Raw genomic sequence first — 10947 nt, 5'->3', positions numbered from 1 at the left:
GCTAATCTTGTAATGTCAGTTTGGATATTAAGCCTACTTTTACTGTTTTTCCTCTGTATGATCAGTTGTGCTTTAGTAAAGGGTCGTGCTAGACCGAAAATTCTTGGCTATCTCGCTTTTCATTATTTCCTTCGTGGCAAAACCTTTCTCTATACATAGCATCACGTTTTATATACTTCGTGATCAAGTTATTCATATATATATATATATATATATATATATATATATATATATATATATATATATATATATATATATATAGATCACTTATACAAACGTAACATTCTTATGCCTACGATTATTACTGAATATCGATTTCATTGTACCGCAGGATTAAAATAGCTCCGAAGGAACTCTAATAAATTAAACTGGCAAGCCTGTAAAAGCGCCTGGCCTATCCACCAGTAAAATTGAAAGAGCTGGCCCCAAGCGGATACTGATGTCCATGTTGGTCCAAACTGCCATATCATTAATTTTCAAGGTGCAAGTCTACTTATTCAGGACTTACATGAAACCACATTCGTCTTGTCTCGGTGTTAACTACATAAATATTGTAGAATAAAGTTTCCGACTAGTTTATTCTCAGATATCATTATATTCAACAGTTTCAAATAATATAAAGGTTTGCATAGAAAGGGGAATAAAGGACATTTCGTCCGTTTCTTGGTGTGGGAGCCTAGTTTTACATAATTGCAGAAGGTTCATTATTTACAAGATATGATCTGGTAGTTTCACGAGTTGCACTGAAATTTAATCATTTATTCGCTAAGATACAACTATTTCCTATTTCATCATCCGAAGTCATAGATTGTTCCCTTTTCACTTTTAACGATACTTATCTAGTCAATAAATATAATATTTAATGTGTTGGGCTAAATATGATCAGCTAGTAGACTTCACAAAGGGCATCCTGATGTAGAGTATTTTCTTATTCTGGAAGATAATTATGTAGCATATTTTGTCATGATCATCTGGCCCAGATATCATTTACTAGTAGGCTGAACAACCTGGTGCAGACCATTTCTTCATTTTGGTACTTATTTGGGTAAAATATTCGTTCATGCTTTTCAAAGAACAGAGTTGAGAGCTCGACATATTTACTTACCATACAAGTTAACAGCAAAAATGTACATGCTGTCCTATCTTGCTTTATTTTAGACCGTGTTCTTGTGTTGGAAAGTGCCTAAAAATCATATTCCTTGTGTATCAGCTTATGAAAGCAACTATCCTTGCATCGTCGAAGATGAAGGCTTGTTCTATCACTCCTATTGAGTAACTTGCTGGCACAATTCATTGCTGTTCTATTTCCATCTTCAATAGGAAGATAAAAATGGACTTGCATGTACAGTGTGTTTTCCTTTATAACTTCTTAGAAACACAATTGTTATGCACGAATAGTGGTGTCGTATTAATGAAACTAAAATCATCCATATGCTTATTGAAGGGCTAATAACTAAGATTCACTCCGTGTTTCAAACACTAAATAGAAAATCACTTTTGCATTGGAATCTTATTGAGTATGACACACTCACACACACACACACACACACACACACACACACACACACACACACACATATATATATATACATATACATATATGCATGTGTAAATTTATCGCTGAAAGCCAATTTTTCACGTGAAGGTTTTCATTTGTCAGGTGCTGATGGGTAGATGTTTAGTTTACATCCTTCCTCGTCGAAAATTAAATTTTTTGACATATATAGGATTCCCTCATGTTCCAACTAACGAGATGCTTAAAGGGGAATCATTCATCTCCTAATACAAATATTAATTACAAGTAAATATCATTAATCTCTGCAGAATACTTTCGTTTAAAAGCTGTAAAGATTTTAAGATTACTAAACAGAAAATACATTTCGTTTATAAGCTGTCAAGATTTCAAGATTACTGAGCAGAAAATACATTACGTTTCTAAGCAGTAAAGATTTTAAGATTACTGAGCAGAAAATACATTTCGTTTATAAGCTATAAAGATTTTAAGATTACTGAGCAGAAAATACATTTCGTTTATAAGCTGTAAAGATTTTAAGATTACTGAGTAGAAAATATCGTTGAAGTGCAAAGATTTTAAGATTACTGAGGAGAAAATACTTTTCGTTTGTAAGCTGTAAAGATTTTAAGATTACTGAGCAGAAAATACATTTCGTTTATAAGCTGTAAAGATTTTAAGATTACTGAGTAGAAAATATCGTTTGTAAGCTGCAAAGATTTTAAGATTACTGAGGAGAAAATACTTTTCGTTTGTAAGCTGTAAAAGATTCAAGATTTACGGAGCAGAAAATTTACCATGTCGTAAAATCTATAAAGATTTTAAGATTACTGAGTAGAAAATACATTTCGTTTTTAAGCTGTAAATATTTCAAGATTACTGAGCAGAAAATACATTTCGTTTATAAGCTGTAAAGATTTTAAGATTACTGAGTAGAAAATACATTTCGTTTATAAGCTGTAAAGATTTTAAGGTTACTGTTTAGAAAATACATTTCGTTTATAAGCTGTAAAGATTTTAAGATTACTGAGCAGAAATACAATTCGTTTATAAGCTGTAAATTTGAAGATTTACGAGCAGAAAATTTACATTTCGTTGTAAGCTGTAAAGATTTCAAAGATTTACGGAGCAAGAAAATACTTTCTTTTATTAAGCTGTAAAGGTTTTAAGATTACTTGAGCAGAAAAATTACAAAATTGCGTTTATAAGCTGTTAAAGATTTAAGATTACTGAGCAAAGAAAATTTTACAATTCGTTTATTGAGCTGTAAAGATTTTAAGGGATTAAACTGATTAGAAAATGCATTTCGTTTATAAGGTATAAAAGATTTTAAGATAATTGAGTTAGAAAATATCGTTTGTTAAGCTTGAAAGATTTTAAAAGATTACTTTGAGGAGAAAATAAACTTTTCGTTTGTTAAGCTGTAAAGATTTAAGATTACGAGGCAAGAAAATTACATTTCGTTTATAAGCTGCTTAAAGATTTTAAGATTACTGAGTAGAAAAGATCGTTGTAAGCTGCAAAGATTTTAAAGATTACTTTTGAGCGAGAAAAATACTTTTTCGTTTGTTAAGCTTGGAAAGGATTTCAAATTTACCCCGAAGCAGAAAATTACATGTTCGTAATAATTTTCCTATAAAGATTTTTAAGATTTACCGAGTAAGAAAATACATTTCGTTTTTTAAAGCTGTAAATATTTCAAGATTACTGAGCAGAAAATACATTTCGTTTTAAATTAAGCTGTAAAGATTTTAAGATTACTGAGTAGAAAATTACCAATTTCGTTTAATAAGCTGCTAAAGATTTTAAGGTTTACTGTTTTAAGAAAATACATTTCGTTATTACGCCTGATAAAGATTTTAAGATGATTGAGCAGAAAATACATTTCGTTATTTAAGCTGTTAAAGATTTTTAAGATTACTGAGCAGGAAATACATTTAAAGTTTGTAAGCTGTTAAAGATATTCAAGATTAACTGAGGCAGAAAAATACAAATTTCTTTTATAAGCCTGTAAAGGTTTTAAGATTTACGGAGCAGAAAATTTTACATTGCGTTTCTAAGCTGTTAAAGATTTTAAAGAATTTTTACGGAGCAAGAAAATTACATTTCGTTTATGAGCTGTAAAGAAAATTTTAACATTTACCCTGATTTTAGAAAATGCATTTCGTTATAAGGTATTAAAGAATTTTTAAGGATTACTGAGTTTAGAAATATCGTTTGTAAGCTTTGCAAGATTTTAAGATTTACTGAGGAAAAATACTTTTCGTGTGTAAGCTGGATAAAGATTTTAAGATTACTGAGCAGAAAACTACATTTCGTTATAATGGCTGTAAAGATTTTTAAGATTACTGAGCAGAAAAATAGCGTTTGTAAGCCTTTTGCCAAGATTTTAAGAGTAATGGGGAGAGAAAATACTTTTCGTTTGTAAGCTGCTAAAGATTTCAAGATTACCTGAGGCCAGAAAAATACATTTCGTTATAATTTCTATTTTAAGACTTTTAAGGATCTACTGAAAGGATTTTTAAGAAATACATTAACATTTCGTTTTTTAAGCTGTAAATATTTCAAGAAAATTAGCTGAGCCTTGAAAATACATTTCGTTTATTAAGCTGTAAAAGATTTTAAAGATTACTGAGCAGAAAATACATTTGTTCGTTTATGAAGCATGTAAAGATTTTAAGGTTAATTCCTTTAGAAAATTACATTTCGTTTAAAATAAGCTTCGTTTAAAAGATTTTAAGGATTAATGAGCAAAGAAAATACATTTCGTTTATAAGCTGCATAAAGATTTTAAGATTACTTGAGGCAGAAAAATACATTTCGTTTGCTAAGCTGTAAAGGTTTCAAGAAAAGATTACCTTTGGAGCCAAGAAACATAAATTTCTTTTATTAAGCCTGTAAAGGTTTTAAAAATTAAACTTTGAGCAGAAAATTTTACAATTGACGTTTATAAGCTGTAAAAGATTTTAAGATATACCTGAGCAGAAGAAAATACATTTCGTTTATGAGCTGTAAAGATTTTAAGATTACTGATTAGAAAATGCATTTCGTTTATAAGGTATAAAGATTTTAAGATTACTGAGCAGAAAATACATTTCGTTTGTAAGCTGTAAAGATTTTAAGATTACTGAGTAGAAAATACATTTCGTTTATAAGCTATAAAGATTTTAAGATTACTGAGAAGGAAAACTACATTTCGCTTTGTTTTTTAAGCCTGTAGAGAAAATTTTTAAAGATTTACTGGAGTAAGAAAATACAAAATTTCGCTTTATAAGCTATAAAGATTTCAAGAGTTTACTTTCTGAGCAAGGAAAATACATTTCGTTTTTTAAGTTAAAGATTTTAAGTTTTAAACTTACTTGAGTAGAAAATACATTTCGTTTAAAAAAAAAATAAGCCTATTAAAGCCATTTTAAGATTATTGAGCAAAAAATTCTTTCCTTTACAAGCTGTAAAGAATTCAAGATTACTGAGAAGAAAATACATTTCGTTTATAAGTTATAAAGATTTTAAGATTACTGAGCAGAAAATACAGTTCATTTATAAGGTATAAAGATTTTAAGATTACTGAGCAGAAAATACATTTCGTTTATAACCTGCAAAGATTTTAAGATTACTGAGTAGAAAATACAATATTAATCCAGTATTGGAACCTGTTTATGAAACGGCTGTCAATATTGCTTAGTAACTAAAGAGTAACTGGAGAGATTCTTTATTGCATAGTTTATAAACCAGTCAACATCAGACACTTTTATTGTCATTTATCACTTCTAATTCCTTATCATTATTTAACAATATTTATGGACAAAATTTTTTCTATATAAACATGTTTTTTACCTGTTGAGTTTCTTTATCCCGTTAGGTATTTTATGCCTGATTTTACTCGGCTATGAATTAGGGTAGCACCGAAAATATCATCAGTCTACTCAAAGTCACTGCCTTGAAAATATCTGGTCGAATCCAGAAGAAACGTCGGCATAGAATAATCTAATGTCATTGTACACCATATTTCAATATCTATCACTTTCATAAAATTCATTGATCTTTCATATGTATCCAATAGACACGTTACATGCGAACCTAAATTATACTTGAAAAGCCGTGATATGAAGAATAGAAATGAACTTCCATAAGATAAATGCTGCTGAATATTGATAATAATAATAATAATAAAAATATGACCCTGGAATAATAAACAAGCATACATTTGAAAAATAATGCTTAAATTTTCCCCCCTCTCTCTCTCTCTCTCTCTCTCTCTCTCTCTCTCTCTCTCTCTGACCTTCACATATCCTGTATCAATGACATCCGGTATCAGTTCTAACCACTGATGTCGAGAGATCCAAGGCCGTTGCATGTAAATCATCGTCAAAAAGTAATGCTCTGCTTTTTTTATTCATTGTAAAGTCTATTTGTCTTTTGGCAGAGACTGTTGCAGCCATTATGTAGCCACGAATTTTCTATGAATATTAATTGATCGCAAGAGAGAAAAAAGAAAAATTTAGATATCGATGTATAGTTGGAGTCGTATTCAACCTTTGCAATATTTACACGGTTGGATTTGTATTCAACATTTGTAATATTTACGTAATTGGATTTGTATTCAACCTTTGCAATGTGTACACTATGTGTGCTCGTTTGTGGCATATAAAAAAAATCAAGGGAAAAATAATTCAAATTTAAAACGAAATGTTTTGTGCATTTGGTGTAAAAAGGATATATTATGTACATTTGCAGTAAAGAAGAATATTGTGTACATTTAGAGTAAAGGAATATTAGGTACATTTAGAGTAAAGAAGAATACTATGTACATTTTAGAATAAAAAATAATATTATATATAATTTTAGAGTAAAGAAGAATATTATATACATTTAGAGTAAAAAAGAAATATTAGGTGTATTTAGAGTAAAAAAAGTAATATTTTGCACATTTAGAGTAAAGAAGAGATATTATGTACATAAGACAGGTAATGATATTTGTCAACTAGACGTTTACTTTGTTCACTAATAGACAGTTTGCTTCATTGGGAATCACATATTTTGATAAAGCTTGATATACTCATATATATATATATATATATATATATATATATATATATATATACTATATATAATATATATATATATATATATATATATTATATGTGTGTGTGTGTGTATGTGTGTGTGTATGTACCATATTCTAGTTTTGTTATAAAATATGAAGATAACAACAGAATATTTGTCCTACACAATTAGTGACTATACCAATAGAACAGAGTCAAGCCATAAAACTCAAAATCTATATATGAAAATGATGTATGTACATATGTATGTGTGTGTGTTTGTGCCACATACACTTTAACACACATTGAACCATTTCATCCGAACTTGGTATACATATAACTTAGCATCGGGGAAACAATACTGTGGAGGTAAAACATCACTGGCACTAAAGTGGGGGTGTGGGGAGTAGGGTGGGAAAGGGTGAAAATAAAAATAACTGAAAACAACAGATATTAGTGTCTAATCCATAGTTTTGGGGGTCACTGAGATTAATAATGAAACTCCTGATGCCCTTCAAGCCCAAGTTCAACCCCAGTTGGGGCAGAGTGTGAATTGGTAACATAAAAATAACCAAAAACGACAGATATTAGTGTCTGACCCATAGTTTACGAGGTCACTGAGATGAATAGTAAACACTACCGATGCCCTTGAAGTCCAAGTTCAGCTCCAATAGGGAGGGAATGGAAAAAAGGGTGGGAAGGAGGTGACATGTAAAAATAATCAAAACCAAGAGATATGAGTTTCTAATTCATAGTTTTTGAGGTTGCTGAGATGAGTAGTGACACTCCCAATGCCCTTCAAGTCCAAGTTCAGCCTCAATAGGGGGATGGGGGTTGAGAAGGGGTGGGAAGGGGGTAATATGTAAAAGTAACTGAAAACAACAGATATTTTGTGTCTAATCCACAGTTTTCAAGGTTGCTGAGATGAGTAGTGACACTTCTGATGCCATTTAAGTCCAGGATTAGTCCTGGTAGGAAGGGCAGTAGAAGTGATGGGAAGTGGGTGATGTGAAAATAACAGATAACAACAGATATGAGTACCTAATCCATAGTTTTTGAGGTCACTGAGATGAATGCTGACACTCCAAACGGCCTTCAAGTCCAAGTTCAGCCCTGATAGGAAGGGGGGGTGGGGGTGAGAAGGGCTGGGAATGGGATGACATAAAAATAACTGAAAATGACAGATTTTAGTGTCTAAGTTATAATTTTCAAAGCTGCTAAGATGAATAGTGAATTTCCAATATCCTTTAGGTCAAAGTTAAGCCCCAATAGAAAGGGGGGTTGAAAAGGGGGTGGGAAGGTGATGGCATCTAAAAATTACCAAAAACTATGGATATTAGTGCCTAATCCATAGCTTTTGAATTTGTTTAGATGAATAGTGACACTCCGAGTTCAATCCCATTAGGAAGTGGGTGGGAGAAGGGGTAAAAGTTAAAATGCCAAAAATGATGTATATTAGTGTCTAATCCAAAGTTTTTTAGATCTCTGTGATGAACAGAAACACTCCCAGTGCCCTTCAAGTCTAAGTTCAGCACCAATAAGAAAAGGGATGAGATGAGGTGATATATAAAATATCAAAAATGCTTGTAAATGTAACTAAAGCAGCTATCATAATAGGAGAGAGAGAGAGAGAGAGAGAGAGAGAGAGAGAGAGAGGTTATAGGAAGCGTGAGAAAGAGTAAAGGGGGTTAAAGAAGAGAGAGAGAGAGAGAGATTTTATCGGGTGTCCTTCAGAATTTTCCTGGGGAGTGCCGGGTTGGTCAGCTAGTTTTAAATAAAAAAAGGGATGGCAAAACAACTAATTGTCCATGAAAAAGGGGTAGATCATATGACACTTTATATTTCCTAATTGTAATAATATATATGTATTTACATAATATTAATTATATATATATAGGGTATTATATATATATATATATATATATAATATATATATACATTGTAATTTGCATTTCAGTAGTAATATCGATTAAGTATTTCATCATGCACGATAATGAGACATGAGGTCCTCGAAGTCCAATGAACCACATGTGCGTGGGCAAAATTTTGGCAATACAACAATGGTAATGCAACAATATTAATTTGTAGAAGAAACGCTTACTATTAATTTCACCAAATAAGATGAAACAAATCATGGAGAGTGCAATGAATGAAGGAAAATATAGGAAGTGGTTCATTAAGCGCCCCCCCCCCCCCCAAAAAAAAAGCAAGGAGACACTTATACTCACCACACTCCCTCACGGATTCGTCAGTCCCATTCGCACACTCGGGGACACCGTTACACTTCAGTTGCTGGGGAATACACTCCCCTGGACCACAAAAGAAAACCTTCTCTTGGTGAGGCGGCATCTGCATGACGTCACAGGGAACGTGGCTGTCATCGCCGAAGGTCATGGCGTTTAACTGACCTTTTCCCATGATGACATCACTGTCGGTGTCATCTTGCAACTCGTCGGTGAGGTCATAGTGCCTGCCAAACGTTACGTCACCGAAATCAGCGAGTGTGTCTGACTCCACGAGATGAATATCATTGTTTCTCTTTTGCGGGATATCTATTGTGTCTGTCACCCGAGAATGACTGCTGTTTGCCATTGCAGTCTGAGCCGACGTAGCGTTTTCATTATCAGAGGCACCTTCAGTTCTGCTGTCAATTTGAGTGGAATTCTTTAATAAGAATTGTTCTTTGTCATTAGTAGGACTAGTTATTAGCCCACTGTAGTTTTTTCCCGTGTGATCCTTCAGCCTTGAACTACTGTTACTGGAGTTTATATACATACTTGATATTAGACTTGGGTCTGAATATTCTGCACCGGTAATATTATCACCTTGGGCACTTACAGATTCAAGCGTTTCATTTCTTTCTACAACTGCCATATTACTTTTGGTTAGGGTATTATTAACCTCAGCAGTAAAAACGTTTATTCTTTCAAAATTCTCTTCTTCATGAAGTCTTGAAATATTTACTTCAGGAAAATGACTAGCATTCTGCCGAGTTGGAACTGGGTCGACCTTACTGCTTTCTCGATCAGTAGCAGCGTCCGCTTTCGCGTTTACACCTGCAAAGAAACAAAATAATTAAATCTTTTAGAAATCTCTCTTTTTTTTAATAGTGTAGTATGGGATAAACAAATCCCCAGTTATGTAACTAAAAATATATAAAAAATAATTACACAGATATTTTGAGGATCTATACAATCCTCCTTATCAGTCAGACTGAAAAGGAAACTCCTACAGCTCGCTCTCTCTCTCTTCTCTCTCTCTCTCTCTCTCTCTCTCTCTCTCTCTTTCTCTCTCTAGTAAAACTTTTAATTATATGTGTACCATTACATAACTGTGGATTTGTTTCTCCGTTTTTAGACAAATGCTACAATGATTCTTTTTCAATGTTCAGTGCTGCTAAATGTGGACTGAATCAATAATCTAGCTGCTTTAAACTAACTGCCCTGAGGGGAAAAAACTGAGGGCTATTCTAGTACTTTTCAAACAATTAGAGGTGTGCAAATGAAAGGATGGTAGACGTGTTCGAATAAAATCTCCCCTTCTTCATCCAGGAAGAATACAAAACAACAGTCACTGTTGCATTAATAGCTTTATTGCTGACCCGTGGTTGATACCACTATACACAAACCTTCTACAATATTAGGTGATTCATCTACTTGGAAGACTCGCCAGCAAAATTTTGTAGCCCATTCGCATTCTTCCAACATTAACCTTTATTTTTATATTCAATTATCCTCAATTATTATAACACTCTTTTACAATATTTAGTATTGCATAAGTATTCTTGTCTTCCTTTCCAATTCTGTTTTCTTGTAGTTTCCTCTATTCGACATCCTATCATCCTACCCTACTTCTACATGACCAACGCCTCTCAAAACGGCCTGGTATATGCTTTACTTTTTCACCACGTCGCCTGAAAAATATCAACCATCAGCTTTTCAGTGGTTCTTATGACATACAAACGGTATTCTTTTCAATAACCCAAACCTTCATTTTCATTCCCTCCCATTTAGCAACCACTAATCATTTTCAAAATTTCTCGTCGCAATCTCTAACCATGGTTCCCAAAGTCACTATATTTCTTTTTGGAAATTTTTTTCAACACTTTTTCCTCCCTGGCTTTACCTTTTATGTGGCTTACAACTGCTCTCATTTATTCCATCAGATTACACTTACTCATTAATATATGCGCGAATGATCTACTTCTACTTTTTGGCCATCTTTATCAACATCAGTTGCTCTACCTTTTAGCATTCCATTTACCACAATAACCATTCTCTTGTCCACATTTACTTTCAGCTACATCCTCTTGACGAATAAATCACTATTTCACTTAATTCGGCATTATTACTATAACATTTGTAAACATCATATACGTCGTAATCGATT

General features: G+C 32.5%; 1 protein-coding gene across 1 annotated transcript in view; it reads right to left on the bottom strand.

The window, feature by feature from the left end:
- Positions 1-10265, bottom strand: part of LOC135215929 (G-protein coupled receptor GRL101-like) — a 312597-nt gene extending 302332 nt beyond the window's left edge. The window contains exons 1-2 of the mRNA XM_064250884.1: positions 10187-10265; positions 8787-9614 (exon numbers count right to left, since the gene is read on the bottom strand). Of these exons, the coding sequence (XP_064106954.1) occupies positions 8787-9614; positions 10187-10265 (907 nt within the window). The remainder of the gene's footprint in view (positions 1-8786; positions 9615-10186) is intronic.
- Between the last annotated feature and the right edge of the window lie 682 nt (positions 10266-10947).

This window comes from Macrobrachium nipponense, chromosome 5, assembly GCF_015104395.2.
Source record: "Macrobrachium nipponense isolate FS-2020 chromosome 5, ASM1510439v2, whole genome shotgun sequence".
NCBI classification, from domain to species: Eukaryota; Metazoa; Arthropoda; class Malacostraca; order Decapoda; family Palaemonidae; genus Macrobrachium; species Macrobrachium nipponense.
The sequence above is the reverse complement of the archived record's forward strand: the minus strand, read 5'-3'. Positions and strand labels throughout refer to the sequence as shown.